Raw genomic sequence first — 19,195 nt, forward strand, 5'->3', positions numbered from 1 at the left:
ATCATGTGATAGATAAAATGAAACAGTTTTTTCAATAATTGAGATATTTCAATTCTGTAAACTGGTTTAGAAACTTTGATATTCCCTGCATATAACTATATATAGTTTGCTCCCAATTTCAAATTTTACTTTAATTTTTAAAGAATTCAAAATTTTGCTTTAAAATATTCTAATTTTGTTATCAGACTGATATCATAACTGTTTCAAAGCATTAATCAGGTCTCATAAGGACATGAAATAATCTAAATGCAACAATAAAGACTTGCAGTGACCAACCACAGTGAGTGACAACCATAGACACACTAGCCAGCACTTGTTTACAATTACTGTTATGCTGTCCACCCATAGGCAGAGAAGAGGGGTGGAGGGAAGTGAAGCATAAGCTGGTTCAACTGAGCTCAGAAGAACTATACAGCAAAGTATAAACCTAAAATGAAGAAGAGAACCCTATCGCTACTAGTAGAACAGCACAAAGATCATGAGAGAGGTCCAAGTCTGCTCGGAAGTCTGACTACAGGAGAGGACAGCTAGATCCAGCAAATGCAGGGGAGACAATCAGCTTCAGGATCATCTATGTTGAGAAGCCAAAACAAACTGTTTAAGAGACAGTGGGAAACCTGAAAATAAGACATTGAATTCAAAATTCAAAAAAAAATATGTAACAACAACAAAAAAGTTACATATACAAATATATATGACTACCTAAAGAGGGAGCCTCCCCGTGGCGGTGGTCGGGAATGTTGTGTCTCTGGATACAATAGCTAATACCCTCAAAACAATTAAAAAAATTAAAATAAATATGTTTTAAATTTTCAAATCTAACAATCAGACCTTATAGAATACATGACCATGTCAAATATTTAAATAAAAAACAAAACAAAAATAATTAAAAAATTCTAAAAAAATAACATAAAAAATAATTTTAAAATTTAATTTGAAGTTAAATTCATGTTAAATTTGAAAAATAGCTTTACTAACTAATCACAAATATAACTCAACAGGCATGTCAAATTTTAAGAGAATCGGCCAAAAAATGTGGATTTGTCAAAAAAAACATGGATTTCAGGGCCTATCATATTAGGACCGAGACCACAATTAGCTTCGCTATATGTTTCATTGTAACATTAAAATTCATAATAAATTCCCAAAATCTCATATGCAACTTTCCATCTCACCTGCCCAAGACCAACATCTGAGAAGCAACATATAAAAGTTTCAACCCATCATGTTTGGTATTTTCTGGAGATAGCTGTCAAAATGTGTCACCAACGTGGATTATATACATCCGGGTCAGGGGTAGAGGTCAAATCAGGACTCATCACACAGGGTCCTGGAGCACATAATAAATGATCAATATAATTATTTTACATCACAAAACCTAGATTGACATCTCTACTATAAATCCACATTAAATTCATCAATAGAAATCAAGTTCAAAGAGGCATTTGATTTGTTTTCCTGAAATACATACATTTTTGAGGGGACTTCATTCGTGGGGCCTGAACCCGGAAGTACTTAATTGTGGTCTCAGTCCATTAGGTGTCGTCGGGAGACATGTTGGACTGCGACACTAGGTAAACGACAGCATGATTATAGGGGAGATAACTCACCTTTATGTCATAATAAGAAAGCACTCGGAACACCTCGGCCGATTCTCTGCGGTCATCTAGTGAATAAGAAAGGCCAAAACAATATGTTTATTATTTTTGATGGTAATGTGATGTCTTTATCTTTCCATAATCTAATATTTTCCATCGTCTATCACTCAAGAAAAGTTATATGATTTCATTCATATAATATTTTTTGAAAATTTCTCAAAGGAAAATGCTCCCAAAAATGAAATTATTACTTGCATGTGAATGTTTGCTGTTCATGGGTATTTTTTGTGCGTAATTTTTTTAATTGTATTTTTGTGTGTGTTTTGTGTGTGTGTGTGTGTGTTTTTGTGAGTATTTTTGTGAGTATTTTTTGTATTTTTGTGTGTGTTTTTTTGTGTGTAATTTTTGTGTGTTTTTTGTATGTTTGTATTTTTTGTGTGTATTTTTTGTTTGTATTTTTTGTGAGTATTTTTTGTTTGTATTTTGTGTGTATATTTTGTGTGTATTTTTGTGTGTATTTTGTGTGTATTTTTTGTGTGTATTTTGTGTGTATTTTTTGTGTGTATTTTGTGTGTATTTTTTGTGTGTATTTTTTGTGTATTTTTTTGTGTGTATTTTTTGTGTGAATTTTTTGTGTGTATTTTTGTTTGTATTTTTTATTTGTATTTTTTGCTCTCCGTGTGTACATGTATTACCATGAATGAAAATAAAATGAAATGTTGAGTATAAACTCGCATTTCGCAGCTCGTACTGAGAACTAACATTTAACTCGAAACTACAAATATAGCATTCCTCAATCTGTAACTAGCACATGTAACTTCCTAATCTCATTATGTTTCTGTAACTAGCTACCGACAATAGTGAACGTCCGTATTATACAATACGGTGCCAGCAAAATCTATCAAGATATGTCCTTTTAGAATTGAGCCACTTGTCATCCTGACACATCCTAATTCCATTGTAACAATTGGGATACTACATACACATGATACAAATCCAGTACGAAAACGTAAATTGTATTTATCCGGGTCAAGCTGTGGATTATCGTATTGTCCAGCTCCGCTGTGACCTAACTTGGATGCTAAATCACGCTGACACTTGCCGATTTTCCGTCTAACGGAATGGCCACCACTCGCGTGTTGATTTACTTCCAAACAGGAAATATCATCACATTACTTATACATACAAAAGAACAGTCGATTAAAATTAGACATCAAAATGTATAAATCATTGTGAGGGCTTTATTATTGTAATGGTGATAGCGTGGCAGACTGAGTTTAATAAATACCAAACAAGAAAGTCAATGAGATGTCAAATCCCGCACAAACATATCAAAATAATTGGGTCATTTTATTCTACATCAGAAACAAACAAAATATTTCTGAAACCTGAAACACGCAACTAATGAGGTTATGTCAAGGTAGAAATGACTTCACAATGAACACCATATTGTCTTAAACAGACATCGTAATATCATCATACAATATCATCACACAGACATCGTAATGTCATCATCCAATATCATCACACAGACATCGTAATGTCATCACACAGACATCGTAATGTCATCATCCAATATCATCACACAGACATCGTAATGTCATCATACAGACATCGTAATATCATCATACAATATCATCACACAGGCATCGTAATGTCATCATCCAATATCATCACACAGACATCGTAATATCATCATACAATATCATCACACAGACATCGTAATGTCATCACACAGACATCGTAATGTCATCACACAGACATCGTAATGATACTACAGACACCGGACATGGCATCTTAATCATTCCATTGTCCATAGACCCTACTCAATAAACGTATAGTAAGGATATAGTATTACAATATCAATTAAGTGACTGTATTTTAAGAAGAAAATATTTCAGTGCGAGGCCGCTACCGACCGGATACACGTTGCAAACTAAATAGAATTGGATATCCGAATTATGTTTTGTATGTTGGGTTGATCAGCCCGTGAAAATTTCATTTTAAAGTGGCTGGTATCATTGTAGTAGTTGGTGACTACATCACTGGACAACATACGGGAGACCCGTCACAGTGCCGTCCGGAGCAATTAGTGCTTTGCCCAAGGACATGACCACGACAGCACAGACAGGTCCGTTTCTCAGATTCCTGGGAAACACAAACCAACACGGGTGGAGAGAGTCGAACCACGCACCTCGGACCTTGGTTACTAACACGTGGCCGGCGCTCTAACTGACTGAGATATATATCACGGCACCGCTCAGTGTTATACAGAGTATAGCTGTCAGTCATATCGGCAGCTTTCACGCCCGAGCATAACTCCAGTGTGCTACAGATGCTGAGTGACCCTACCGTCAATACAGGATGGAGAGAGAGCGGACCACTAGCTGCCTTCTCAGCAAATAGAATCGCACGAATGTAGGCAGGGGAGTGGAACAGCGGCCTCCGTATTAAATATGTACAGCATTTAATATCGTCATGTTTAAGATAAATTAAGTTTGGCTGAACTTTTATGACACTGATCCGATAAGCTACAAAACAGAAGCCACTATGATCAGTTAACCAGACTGCCCGGGACCTCCGAACTTCGCCATGACTACCTCCGGCGTTAATGTCACCCAGGTGTATCCGGAGAATGAGACGATATCCCAATACGACTGGACTCCGGAGGAATGGCATGCCAAAGTCCGAGAGTACATTTTTCCGGATGTTTACGAGTGGGTATTTGTGGCCCTTTATGTTATTGTGTTTACTGTGGGACTTGGAGGGAACTTTATTGTGTGTTATGCAGTTTGGAAAAATAAACACCTGCGGACCGTCACCAACTATTTCCTGGTAAACCTGGCCTGTGCTGACTTTATTGTGATTCTCGTGTGTCTCCCGTTCACCCTGGTTCAGGATATATCTCAATCATGGCTGTTCGGACTGGTCATGTGTAAACTTGTCATCTATGTCCAGGTAAGACAATCTAACTTATCTAACATTTTAATTTACGTAAAACGAAAATTCGTATATTCGTCCTGTCTACATCCAGATACAGTGTGTCCAGTTTATATACCATTGAAAATATATTTCCTTGATATTTTGATAAAAACTTTACTGCATATTCAGGTAAAACTTACAGGTAAGATATTCAGGTATAATATGTCTTGTATTATGTACTGTTTATTCAGGTAAATTGTCCTTAGTAGTCAGGTCCTGTAATATTCAGGGAAATGTGTACTGTATATTCAGGTAAATGTGTACTGTATATCCAGTCGAAAATGTCCTGTATATATTCAGGCAAAAATGTCCTGTATATATTCAGGCAAAAATGTCCTGTATATATCCAGGCAAAAATGTACTGTATATTCAGGTAAATGTGTACTGTATATTCAGGTAAATGTGTACTGTATATTCAGGTAAATGTGTACTGTATATTCAGGTAAATGTGTACTGTATATCCAGTCGAAAATGTCCTGTATATATCCAGGCAAAAATGTCCTGTATATATTCAGGCAAAAATGTCCTGTATATATCCAGGCAAAAATGTCCTGTATATATCCAGGCAAAAATGTCCTGTATATATCCAGGCAAAAATGTCCTGTATATATTCAGGCAAAAATGTCCTGTATATCCAGGCAAAAATGTCCTGTATATCCAGGCAAAAATGTCCTGTATATTCAGGCAAAAATGTCCTGTATATTCAGGCAAAAATGTATAGCTGGTGTAACAATGTAAGTATGCCCTTATATGAAGGGGAAATGCCCTGTATTAACATGTACTGTAAAAAATGTCATGTCTATTTTTGTTTAACAAGGTATATATATATAAGCTGAGAACAGTAATTTAGCCCTACTGTTTGTTGTCGATGAAATTTGAATCCTGTTTCGGTTTAAATGAACTATGACTTTTTACTGCAGTGAATGATGATAAAGATAGCGATTTGTAGCATTACAAAGATAGCGATTTGTAGCATTACAAAGATAGCTATTTGTAGCATTACAAAGATAGCGATTTGTAGCATTACAAAGATAGCGATTTGTAGCATTACAAAGATAGCGATTTGTAGCATTACAAAGATAGCGATTTGTAGCATTACAAAGATAGCGATTTGTAGCATTACAAAGATAGCGATTTGTAGCATTACAAAGATAGCGATTTGTAGCATTACGAAGATAGCGATTTGTAGCATTACAAAGATAGCGATTTGTAGCATTACGAAGATAGCGATTTGTAGCATTACAAAGATAGCGATTTGTAGCATTACGAAGATAGCGATTTGTAGCATTACAAAGATAGCGATTTGTAGCATTACAAAGATAGCGATTTGTAGCGCTATAAGTATGATGATTTGTAGCATTATAAGGATATTGATTTGTAGAATTATAAAGTTAGTTATTTTTCCTCTGTTTAACCTGTAATATTGTCAATGGAATCCATTCCTATGACGTCAGGAGTACACGTGACCGTTTCCTGCAAAATAGATATGATTCGTAAATACAAAGTCAGTAATTTAATTTCAACATTTTAATCAATTTATTTCACCATGAAGATATTCATCTTTTATACATCATACATGTAGCTGCTTAAGTTGTCGAGAGTTCCATTGATCAAACAGATTTGTTAATCCGGTAACACGAATGTTCATGACGTCAAAAACACACTTTAACATAATGACGTCAGGCAGTCCGATGTCATTTAGTGATGTAACGAATATTGATACTCGTCTTTCTACACCGATGGGAATTGTGTGAGAATTATCATCAGATCACTTTCTATTTTGATTAGTAATGTTATATACCGACAATGCAGAGCAAATGGATATATAAATGTAATAAAACAAGCCAGCGGTTAGGCCTAATGGTACTAATATCTGTCTGGGTTTCCGTCAGGGAATATCTATTTCCTACAAAAATATTCATAAACGAGTATTTACTATTCATTTGACACCAAAAATCCATTTTCCATTAATATTTTTTAATTATTTTTTCGGAGATAGAAAAATATTTATTTTCTCAATATTATTTTACAACCACCGTCAATGGTTTTGATATCCGACCCACATATCAATCACGTCACTGACAACAGAACTCGACGGTCCAGTACAATAATAACGTTATAGTAATATTCTCCGGTATACACTTACTGATGTCTGTCTCTGATGGGGTTTTTATTCGTTCATCAACCATTCCTTCCTTCGCCTGTCTCTCTCTCATATATAAGCATTTAAACATATTCTTGAATTGTTTGAAGCACAGAATGGTATTTTTCGGCATAGCCGTATACTATTCTTTTGGTTCCGGATATGACACGACAGGTGGCGTTACTGGTCAAGATGAAGCATGTGATTTTTCAATGTAGCGGTAAATGCAAAATGCAGATATGCAGTTAAAATGAAACAAAGTTAAGAATTTTCAAATGACACATTAATAAAATTATATTCCTGATTCAAATGCAGTCTTATTATCACAAAAAATGATTCAACCCGATATAATTTTGTTAACCGTGCCGAAACGTATTATAACTTCGTTAATGTATTTCACCAGCAGTTTTACATTATTACCACCAGCATTAAAACTATGCCGTTTATCTTTTTTAAAGATATTTCTTGTTTATATTGTATCAATGTCTTATATAACATCAGTGCCAGACGCTATATCTTTATCTGGCTCTACCTATCGTACGAATGACTGACATTATCTGTCTCTACCTATCGTACGAATGACTGACATTATCTGTCTCTACCTATCGTACGAATGACTGACATTATCTGGCTCTACCTATCGTACGAATGACTGACATTATCTGGCTCTAACTATCGTACGAATGACTGACATTATCTGGCTCTACCTATCGTACGAATGACTGACATTATCTGTCTCTACCTATCGTACGAATGACTGACATTATCTGTCTCTACCTATCGTACGAATGACTGACATTATCTGGCTCTACCTATCGTACGAATGACTGACATTAAAAATTAGGTTCATCTCCGTGATCAAATTTATCCTACTGATACGTACATGATAAAAGGTAATCATTAAATCACGTGACACTACCTAAATACAGGTAATCTGGTCTCAGCCCGGGGATAACTATTAGACTATGTTCAATATCTCCTTAACACCCATTTGTTTTAGAATTAGACACAAAATATTATTTGAAATGTTTTTGGTCGGGATTAAACTGAACGATTGACCGATAACAGTTCCAGTTCATGTCCCGATCACTGGTGTGATGTACACGATGTATACACGATCTGGATGATAACGCCCCATGGTCTAATGGTAGGGGGGTGGATATAGAGTTCCCTCCCTTGGAGGAGGAGGGGGATAAACGGCTACGTATAGAAGGAAGGGACGGTTATAATGTCTTATTAACAGCTAAGCTCATATAAGGACGACCTCACCTCCGCGCGAGATTCACGCCTATAGGGAGTTTTGGGAGGCTGTGATACATGTATGTTAAAGCATTAAACTACGGAGTTATAGACATATTGAAGCCCATTGTATTACAGGAAAGCGGCCATGTTCGCTCCTGTAAATGCATTGGGCGTTCATAATGCATATAGCCCAAAGCAGAAAGCAGTTTAATGCCTACATATATATTTAAATGTTCCCTTTATACGTAAAAATAATCACGGCAAATAATCACGATTAACTTTTCACGCGCATTTTCCTGGAGTTGAGACTTATAAAAGCATCAAACTAAGGTAGTTTAATATTTATATTTCCGTTTCAAATTTATGTTTTCTGATGTTCAACTTGTTCTTTCGCTGTCCCGTCAAAACATACAGTTCCGGAAATAAACACTAACTCCTCAATCTAATTTCAACATTTTCATCAATTTATCCCACCATGTGGATATTCACCGTTTATAAATCATAATCAATCAATCAGGTGTCTTAATTCGACGTCAAAAATGCACTTAGTACAGTGACGTCACACAAAATGGCGTCATTTTTGATGACGTCGCTAAGACCAATCCAATACGATTCTGTTTTGTCATTTTGTTATACAGTGACAATTTAGAGCTAAATATTTTGAAATAAACAGCTAGCATAAAAATTATTTGATTGTGAGTCAGTTCAAACATTTCCAGCTTTGATCCTAAAAGTGCAGTAAAACCAGTTTGAATAATGTCGCTGTGATTTATTGATATAAATGACAACACGTGTTTATTACGTCACGTTGCGGAAGCATGTCCGCTAAGCTTGAAAACTGAGTATTGCATCCGTCATTGAAACTATGTCCATTTGTTTGCTGAAATTGGAGAAACGGCTGCTATGCATTGAGCACGTAAATGTACTATTAAACACTCAAGGTACAACGTATGTTATGGCAGACTGCACACACCATGACATTATTTCAAACAAAAATGAAACGGCACTGAACATTCTCAAAACCACGATGACCTACAAATAGCAGACAGCTAGTTATTAAAAGTGTTTAGTCGCCGACACTAAACAGCGGATTCGTTATTCGAATCCCCAATCCGCTGCTGGCGGATTTCGTTATTTGAATACCAAATAACGAATAACGAATCCGCTGCTAACTTCAGCCCGCTCGACACATACATATTGAATCCATAAACATGTTGATTCGGTTATGTCTAAAACTTGACAACAACATGCTGCTATAACGAGAATTTAAAAAACCCACACAAATGTGTTTCCTATCACTTGTTGTCTAAACGAGAGTTAAGTGTATATAAAAGGTTATCTAACACAACCAATAAGGTGTAGCTAATGGTAGCTCTGTTATCTGCCTCAGACTTTAATGGCCAGGCTGTGATTTAAGTCTAGTTTGAATTGTTTGTTTACGTTAATCTCACATTCGTATTCCTTTTGGTTATTACAAGGTTTGTAAAGTGACACTTCAGAGTAACATTTGTTGTGCGTATCTCCCCCTGATAGCGCGGAACTGATGCCGAATTTATAGCGCTATCTTACTGAAGTGTACTGCCGAGGACGACCTGTAGGATAATGGGCGAACCTGTCGTCCCCATCTCAATGTGTAGCGGCTAGGGGGCTCAGCTGAAGGTCAAAGGTCAGACAGTGTAAAGGGAGAGATTATAAAGAAAAAGTTGTTACGAAAGAAGAGAAATTATAAAATCTCGAATCACTTAATCCCTTCCTGTAGAAATATGGGATTGGTTTCATTGTTTTTATCTCTTTATTATTATTATTTTTCATTTTTCATTTTTTTTTTTTTTTTTTAGTAAACATTACCTTGATATAAGGTAAATGAAGCCAAACAAAACTCTCAACGATTTAGTTAATGAATGTGCTAATATCATGGTTTTGCAGCTGGGTTACATTCATATCAATACAGTTTCCTCGATCTACGATTGACACATTGCTGTTTGTAAACCGCTACATGTTTGTAATTACACTTTTATCGTTAGGCCATCAATGCAAAATCTCGGCCCATTCCGACCAAGCTCGGAATAAATATATTCGATCTCTCAGGGAAGTGGCCTAGATATTGCAATTGGATGAACATTTATACCCGTAGTTTTGAAGTGTAGATTTTAGTTGAAATTCTATATGTGTTGGAAAAGATTGTCTGCTGGATATGTTTATCTAAATGAAAATACGCCCGTGGTTTATCATTGTCTAAAACACAGGTGAATAGAATCCGTTACCTAAAAAACAACATGTACAAATTTATACATGATAAATAGGTCTATCCGAATACGACCCTAGGGTTGTTGAAACATTGCCAATATCATGCAGTTCTGGTTTATACATAAAATACGAGCTTCTGTTCGGCGTACGACCAATGGAACACTATCCGCTTTTCCGATGTTCTTTTTTTTTCTATAGCTCATGTGTTATTTACAATTTAAACTTCGTGACGTCATATGCAATGATCGTTTACGGAGATTAGCAAGTGGTTATATGTATTAAAAAATAATAATAGTTCAATAATAAACCCAATTTACATTTAAATATATTATTTTTTCAATGGCCTCATTTCTAGCTACCTATGACAGTGACGTTCGTATATGGCACATGACTAGATGATGTCCGTATATGGCACATGACTAGGTGATGTCCGTATATGGCACGTGACTAGGTGATGTCCGTATATGGCACGTGACTAGGTGATGTCCGTATGTGGCACGTGACTAGGTGATGTCCGTATATGGCACGTGACTAGGTGATGTCCGTATATGGCACGTGACTAGGTGATGTCCGTATATGGCACGTGACTAGGTGATGTCCGTTTAAGGCACGTGACAAGGTGACGTTCGTATATGGCACGTGACTAGGTGATGTCCGTATATGGCACGTGACTAGGTGACGTGCGTATATGGCACGTGACTAGGTGATGTCCGTATATGGCACGTGACTAGGTGATGTCCGTATGTGGCACGTGACTAGGTGATGTCCGTATGTGGCACGTGACTAGGTGATGTCCGTATATGGCACGTGACTAGGTGACGTTCGTATATGGCACGTGACTAGGTGATGTCCATATATGGCACGTGACTAGGTGATGTCCGTTACTCATGTGATAGGTGATGTCCGTTAGTCATGTGACAGGTGATGTCCGTTACATGTTGAGATAAGTCATGTGACTAGTGATGTCCGTTACATGTTGAGATAAGTCATGTGACTAGTGATGTCCGTTACATGTTGAGATAAGTCATGTGACTAGTGATATCCGGCATGTGACATTGCATTTGTGAAGTACTTTAAAATTAGACTTGTGATTGTGTACGACTTTAAATATAGCTACAACGACATTTGTGACGTCATGTGTACTCTTCGAACGACGAAAAAACTAGGGCAGAAAACTCAGCGACATACTTAATAACATCAGTTTGCACACGAGAAAAAAAATACACAATGTCGCCCACTTGTCTCAAAATTAGAGCAAATCTGCTCAAGATATCTGGGGCTAATGGTCATCTGCGTTCGTCAATTACTGTCAGAGTGCGTCTCGGAAGTGGTGGCTTACTCGAAAGAATGGCATATACAATGTAAATGTCCATTGTTAGGGATATAATTATAGAGTACAAATTAGAGAAAAAAAATGGACCATATGGACAGCTCACACAACGCGACAACACTGTATGTATAAAGGTTGGAAAGTGATCGTCCGAATTGCGTTGAAATCATCATGATTTTGTGGGGAAAATATGGTTTTACAATTCTTTTTAAACAGTAGTGCGTAATGAACGTTTTACATAAAACCCTTATAGAGCGGAGATGAAGCCATGCAATGTTCTCTAGCTGATTCCTCTAAGTCAATAAGGTTATGTTCTATAAACCGGGGCAGATTTCTCAAAAATCACGAGCTTTAGGATGTAGTCCCTACAATTATTGAATTCCTGGTTAACAGTTTCATAGTTGAATTTGGTTGCAATGTCTTCCATCAGAATATTGCTTTAGCATTGGAACAGACTTCGTCCCTTTCTTGGCTGACTTTTTTTTTACACAAATATCTGAGCTGTTGGTAAGGCGTGGATTTTGAACCATTACGTAAAGTTTCTTTCTTTATCAGTTTTGAAGAGAAACAGAAAATTTCTGTAGAAGCCCTGGCCTGGTCTGCTAATAATGGTATCTGTAGCTGTCTTTGGCCTTCATGTACTTTATATACAGGACACATATCGGCAATGAACAGCTTACTTCTTACTGGTATCAACATGTCGATATCAATTTAAATTTTCCATATTTGATAGTTTACCGGCGGTGTAAATAAATGGCTTACATATACCGGCTGTTGACGAATATAAAATATCATATTTACTTTGCTATTCCCTGTGCGTTTTGAAGTTAGACGTTTATGATGCTAGATTTAATGCCGGTGTTTCTGTCAACACCTCCCCAATTCTCGCATTGAGAGCGTGACATTACCCTATTTGATGTTATGTGATAGACAGGAGACATTTTTGGATCACATGGACGATTCCCGACATTACACCAGATCTGGCACGTAATAGACATTTTCTTGTACCTTCTAATACCATTAATACTAGAAACAAGAAATATCTTTAAAAAAGATAAACGGCATAGTTTTAATGTTGGTGGTTATAATGTAAAACTGCTGGTGAAATGAATTAACAAACTAATGCGTTTCAGCACGGATAATAAAATTATATAAGTTTGAATCATTTTTGGTGATAAGAAGACTGCATTTTAGTGTAAAGGATTTATTTCTGTATTTATTAACATGTTCTGTCATTAATAAGTGCTGTTTCTGTTCTTCAGTCTCTTCCTGAATAGATAATGAATCCTGACTTCTAATAACCCAGTTTTGAGTAGAATATTTCAATACACTGAACTGCATCCTGTAGTAAGATACACTGTACACAGGAACACAACACTCTCCAACTGAAAATAGATTTAAAAACAAGTATTATAAATATTTTAACAAAATGTAAAATTGAATATTGAATATTTTTAATAGTACAGTCTAATATGCCTTATAAATGAAGCATGACCAACAACGTGTACACAATCACAGGCACCGGCAGATCACGACCACGTGGAGTGAGAAAACAAAACGCACACGTGAAGGAAACAGACATTAGCAAATTTCAATACGCAGATATTGTCAAGATACAAATTTAATTTTAATAGTAAGTACTTACCATGAAGTTAATAAAAATAACGTTGCATCGAACTCGATAATCACTAGACGATACGTACACTGCACACACACAATCCACATGCCCAATATAAACCGGAAATGTAAGCATGGCGGGTAATACAACGATACGGTCGTCGGATAAGCGGATTAAAAAAAAAAAAACACAAAAACCGTGTAATATATTTTTTATTTTTATTTTTTTAGGCCTAGTCAATAGATATATAAGGTACAGTACACAATATGGAAACTAGTAAATTAAATCAGTGTGTGAATGAAGTATGACGAGTGAGAGCCCTCTTGTGAGAGGACAAATATTGTAATGTGTATTGCTATAAATCTGAGTGAATAAAATGTTTGTTTGAAAAAAAACCAAAAACTGCATTTTAATCAGGAATATAATTTTGTTAATGTGTCATTTGAAAGATACATCTACTTATTCAGCTTGCATTCAATCGTAACTTTGTTTCGTTTTTAACTATATATCTGCATTTTGCATTTACCGCTACATTGACCAATCACATACTCCATCTTGACCAGTAACGCCACCTGTCGCGTCATATCCGGGGCCAAAAAAACGAAGTTATTTCGTGTAGGCAGGTAAACATATAAAGCTACCTATACGTAATGATGAACTAAACTGAGTTCTGACGTCAGGTTGACACATACTAAGTACTTAAGAAGCGTGTCAGTCGTGTCTTGTGGTGCCGGTTAATTGTTTCGATACGTGCTACATACCAGAGGTAAAGCCGAATGTGTACCGCCATGTGACGCTGAGTTAGATAACAGAATATTGTTGATAAATGTTTAATGATATCGCATTGTTTTACACCAAACATTCCCCAAATTTAGCCGACATACGCGGTATATGGTAACGGGATGATTTATATCGGTGTCGGTCAGTGACCTATATGTACCGATTATACAGACTGTAGATGGCTTCCTGCTGGACCTTAATGTCCGCTGGCAGAATATTGAAATGGTTGGAAAACTCCCAATTATCCACATGAATAAGAACAGAATGATGATGGACCGGGTCGGGATTCGAACACCAACCTCTAGACTGTCGCTATTACAGTTGTATATAACAGACCTAGTTCAGATACAAACATTGCTCTCACATTTTACGTAGGATTCGAACTCAGAGCCCCGTTATATATTTGTAGTCAGAGCGCAGAGCCTTCCCTGACTTATACATTGGACATTAAGAATGGTTAATACTGTACCCCCGACAACAGTGTACCCCCGACAATAGTGTACCCCCGACAACAGTGTACCCCCGACAATAGTGTACCCCCGACAATAGTGTACCCCCGACAACAGTGTACCCCCGACAATAGTGTACCCCGACAATAGTGTACCCCGACAACAGTGTACCCCGACAATAGTGTACCCCCGACAACAGTGTACCCCCGACAATAGTGTACCCCCGCCAACAGTGTACCCCCGACAATAGTGTACCCCCGACAATAGTGTACCCCCCACAATAGTGTACCCCCGACAATAGTGTACCCCCGCCAACAGTGTACCCCCGACAATATTGTACCCCCGACAACAGTGTACCCCCGACAACAGTGTACCCCCGCCAATATTGTACCCCGACAATAGTGTACCCCGCCAACAGTGTACCCCCCGACAATAGTGTACCCCCGACAATAGTGTACCCGACGTACCCCGACAACAGTGTACCCCCGACAACAGTGTACCCTGTCCCCGCCAACAGTGTACCCCCGACAATAGTGTACCCCCGCCAACAGTGTACCCCCGACAATAGTGTACCCCCGACAACAGTGTACCCCCGACAACAGTGTACCCCCGCCAATAGTGTACCCCCGACAATAGTGTACCCCCGACAACAGTGTACCCCCCCGCAACACCCCGACAATAGTGTACCCCCGACAACAGTGTACCCCCGACAACAGTGTACCCCCGACAATAGTGTACCCCCGACAACAGTGTACCCCCGACAACAGTGTACCCCCGCCAATAGTGTACCCCGACAATAGTGTACCCCCGACAACAGTGTACCCCCCGACAATAGTGTACCCCGACAATAGTTTACCCCCCGACAATAGTACCCGTCAATAGTGTACCCCCGACAAAGTGTACCCCCGACAAAGTTACCCGCAACAGTGTACCCTCCCCGACAATAGTGTACCCCTCAATGTGACCCCGACAAAGTGTACCCCCGACAAAGTATACCCCCGACAATAGTGGACCCCGACAATAGTGGACCCCAATATGTACCCCGACAAAGTGTACCCCCGACAATAGTGTACCCCGACAATGGTCCCCTTCCCCCCCACAGTTACCCGACAATAGTGTACCCCCCTGTGCCCAATAGTGTCCCCGACAATAGTGTACCCCCGACAAAAGTTTACCCCCGACAATAGTGTACCCCCGACAATAGTGTACCCCGACAATAGTGTACCCCCGACAATAGTGTACCCCCGACAATAGTGTACCCCCGACAACAGTGTACCCCCGCCAATAGTATACCCCCGACAATGGTTTACCCCCGACAATAGTGTACCCCCGACAATGGTTTCCCCCCGACAATAGTGTACCCCCGACAATGGTTTCCTTCCGACAATAGTATACCCCCGACAATAGTGTACCCCCGACAATAGTGTACCCCCGACAATAGTATACCCCCGACAATAGTGTACCCCCGACAATAGTGTACCCCCGACAACAGTGTACCCCCGACAATAGTATACCCCCGACAATAGTTACCCCCGACAATAGTATACCCCCGACAATAGTGTACCCCCGACAATAGTGTACCCCGACAATGGTTTCCCGCAATCAGTGTACCCCCGACAATAGTATACCCCCGACAATAGTGTACCCCCCGACAATAGTATACCCCCGACAATAGTGTACCCCCGACAATAGTGTACCCCGACAATAGTGTACCCCCGACAATAGTATACCCCGACAATGGTTTCCCCCCGAATATGTACCCCCGACAATAGTGTACCCCCGACAATGGTTCCCCTTCCCGCATGTTACCCCCGACAATAGTGTACCCCCGACAAAAGTGTACCCCGACAATAGTGTACCCCGACAATAGTGTACCCCCGACAACAGTGTACCCCCGACAATAGTATACCCCCGACAATGGTTTACCCCCGACAATAGTATACCCCCGACAATGGTTTCCCCCCGAGAGTAGTGTACCCCGACAATAGTGTACCCCCGACAATAGTGTACCCCCGACAATAGTATACCCCCGACAATAGTGTACCCCGACAATAGTGTACCCCGACAATAGTGTACCCCGACAATAGTGTACCCCGACAATAGTATACCCCCGACAATAGTGTACCCCCGACAACAGTGTACCCCCGACAATAGTGTACCCCCGCCAACAGTGTACCCCGACAATAGTATACCCCCGACAATAGTGTACCCCCGACAACAGTGTACCCCCGACAATAGTATACCCCGACAATAGTGTACCCCGACAATAGTGTACCCCGACAATAGTGTACCCCCGACAATAGTGTACCCCCGACAATGGTTTCCCCCCGACAATAGTGTACCCCGACAATAGTGTACCCCCGACAACAGTGTACCCCCGACAATAGTGTACCCCGACAATAGTATACCCCCGACAATAGTGTACCCCCGACAAAGTGTACCCCCGACAATAGTGTACCCCCGACAATAGTATACCCCCGACAATAGTGTACCCCGACAATAGTATACCCCCGACAATAGTGTACCCCCGACAATAGTGTACCCCCGACAATAGTGTACCCCCGCAATAGTGTACCCCCGACAATAGTGTACCCCCGACAATAGTGTACCCCCGACAATAGTGTACCCCCGACAATAGTGTACCCCGACAATAGTATACCCCCGACAATAGTGTACCCCCGACAATAGTGTACCCCCGACAATAGTGTACCCCCGACAATAGTGTACCCCGACAAATAGGTGTACCCCCGACAATAGTGTACCCCGACAATAGTGTACCCCGACAATAGTGTACCCCGACAATAGTTGTAACCCCCCGACAATCGTGTACCCCGGACAATATGTACCCCCGGACAATAGTGTACCCCCCGATAATAGTGTACCCCCGACAATAGTGTACCCCGACAATAGTATACCCCCGACAATGTTGTACCCCCGATAATAGTGTACCCCCGACAATAGTATACCCCCGACAATAGTGTACTCCCGACAATAGTGTACCCCCCGACAATAGTGATACCCCGACAATAGTGTACCCCCGACAATAGTGTACCCCGACAAAAGTGTACCCCCGACAATAGTGTACCCCCGACAATAGTGTACCCCCGACAACAGTGTACCCCGACAACAGTGTACCCCGACAACTAGTGTACCCCCGACAATAGTGTACCCCCGACAACTAGTGTACCCCCGACAACTAGTGTACCCCCGACAATAGTGTACCCCGTCAATAGTGTACCCCCGACAATAGTGTACCCCCGACAATAGTGTACCCCGTCAATAGTGTACCCCGACAATAGTGTACCCCGACAATAGTGTACCCCCGACAATAGTATACCCCCGACAATAGTGTACCCCCGACAATAGTGTACCCCCGACAATAGTGTACCCCCGACAATAGTATACCCCCCGACAATAGTATACCCCCCGACAATAATGTACCCCCGACAATAGTGTACCCCCGACAATAGTATACCCCCCGACAATAGTATACCCCCCGACAATAGTGTACCCCCGACAATAGTGTACCCCGACAATAGTGTACCCCGACAATAGTATACCCCCGACAATAGTGTACCCCCGACAATAGTATACCCCCCGACAATAGTATACCCCCCGACAATAATGTACCCCCGACAATGGTTTCCCCCCCGTCAACAGTATACTCCCGACACTGTTTAGTATTGTAAAAAGTCGTTAACGCTCACGTAATAAAATGTCGGAAACTATCAACCAAACATAAATAGTTTTTGCCACTAGAAGTCCATTCCCACTTTCGCTGACTTTATTGGACGGTGTCCAGCTTGACCAGAAAATAGTAGCCTAAAAATAGCCCACACTGACAAGCTTTATTTGGCAAAGTGACGCTTTAAATCGAAAACGGTCGCGAGGCGATATCAACCGAGTGTTAGAACGTGCCACCACATGATAAAATCTGATTACATCGTCTTCGTTCCATTATATATAATTCTATAAACTTATCAAAAAGATTTATATGGGGTATTGGATGGTTTTCTGTTGAATTATAATATAGAGTTCACTGGTAAGAATTTAATACAGTGTAATAAATCCCAGAATCAGAATATCAACGTTGGTATTCCAATGACGTAGGGACACTTTTCTACCTCTGAATTTCTATGACGTCATTTCGTTACCTACACGGACAAAACTAATGACGCTTGCTATTTCGTTGAATAATGAGAACAGACTGCATGCTTGTGAGAGAGTTTAACTTAGTGGAGTCTAACACAGGGACTTGTCACGAATCCCAACCCCAGGTCCAATATATGTATTACATTATAAGGGTATTATGTAGCTCACTGGAAGAGAAAACCTGACAAGGGTTTTTAAAATAATATATTTGATATAGTATTGGTCGTGGATCCCACTTTGTTATATATCATCATAACGAAAAATATTTAACCTCTCCACCAAATGTTCACACAAAGAAAATGGCCAAATATTGAGCAAGCTACAAATGTATGACATAACGAATCCGAAAAAAAGGTATAGGATAGGTAGCACTCGGAACACCTCGGCCGATTCTCTACGGTCAATCTGACCATAGAGAATCGGCCGAGGTGTTCCGAGTGGGATAGGTAGTATCTCCCTGTCTGTGGGAATTTGAGCCGGGCCGTTAATGATAGTTAACCATGAAGGGCAAATCTACAGATTTGATGTTTGTGATGCCGTTTAATATACAAAACAGACTCTAACTACCTTACTGAGATATTATGATGAGCCGTCTGTGGCGCGGAAATCTGGTTGAAATTAACAAGCTCTGTATATTTTACCTACACCGCCATG

At 39.7% G+C, this 19,195-nt stretch overlaps 1 protein-coding gene across 5 annotated transcripts in view; it reads left to right on the forward strand.

Moving 5' to 3' along the window:
* The first annotated feature begins 3,890 nt into the window (after window positions 1-3,890).
* Window positions 3,891-19,195, forward strand: part of LOC117326378 (orexin receptor type 2-like) — a 138,155-nt gene continuing 122,850 nt past the window's right edge. For 2 of the 5 annotated variants that reach the window (XR_004532478.1, XM_033883109.1), the window contains exon 1: window positions 3,891-4,556. Coding sequence is in view for 4 of the 5 variants with exons in the window: in XM_033883109.1 (XP_033739000.1) it covers window positions 4,191-4,556 (366 nt within the window). In the remaining variant the exon portion in view is untranslated. The remainder of the gene's footprint in view (window positions 4,557-19,195) is intronic. The other 3 variants (XM_033883107.1, XM_033883108.1, XM_033883106.1) reach the window with 3 other exon arrangements.

Source organism: Pecten maximus, chromosome 4, assembly GCF_902652985.1.
Source record: "Pecten maximus chromosome 4, xPecMax1.1, whole genome shotgun sequence".
NCBI lineage: Eukaryota > Metazoa > Mollusca > Bivalvia > Pectinida > Pectinidae > Pecten > Pecten maximus.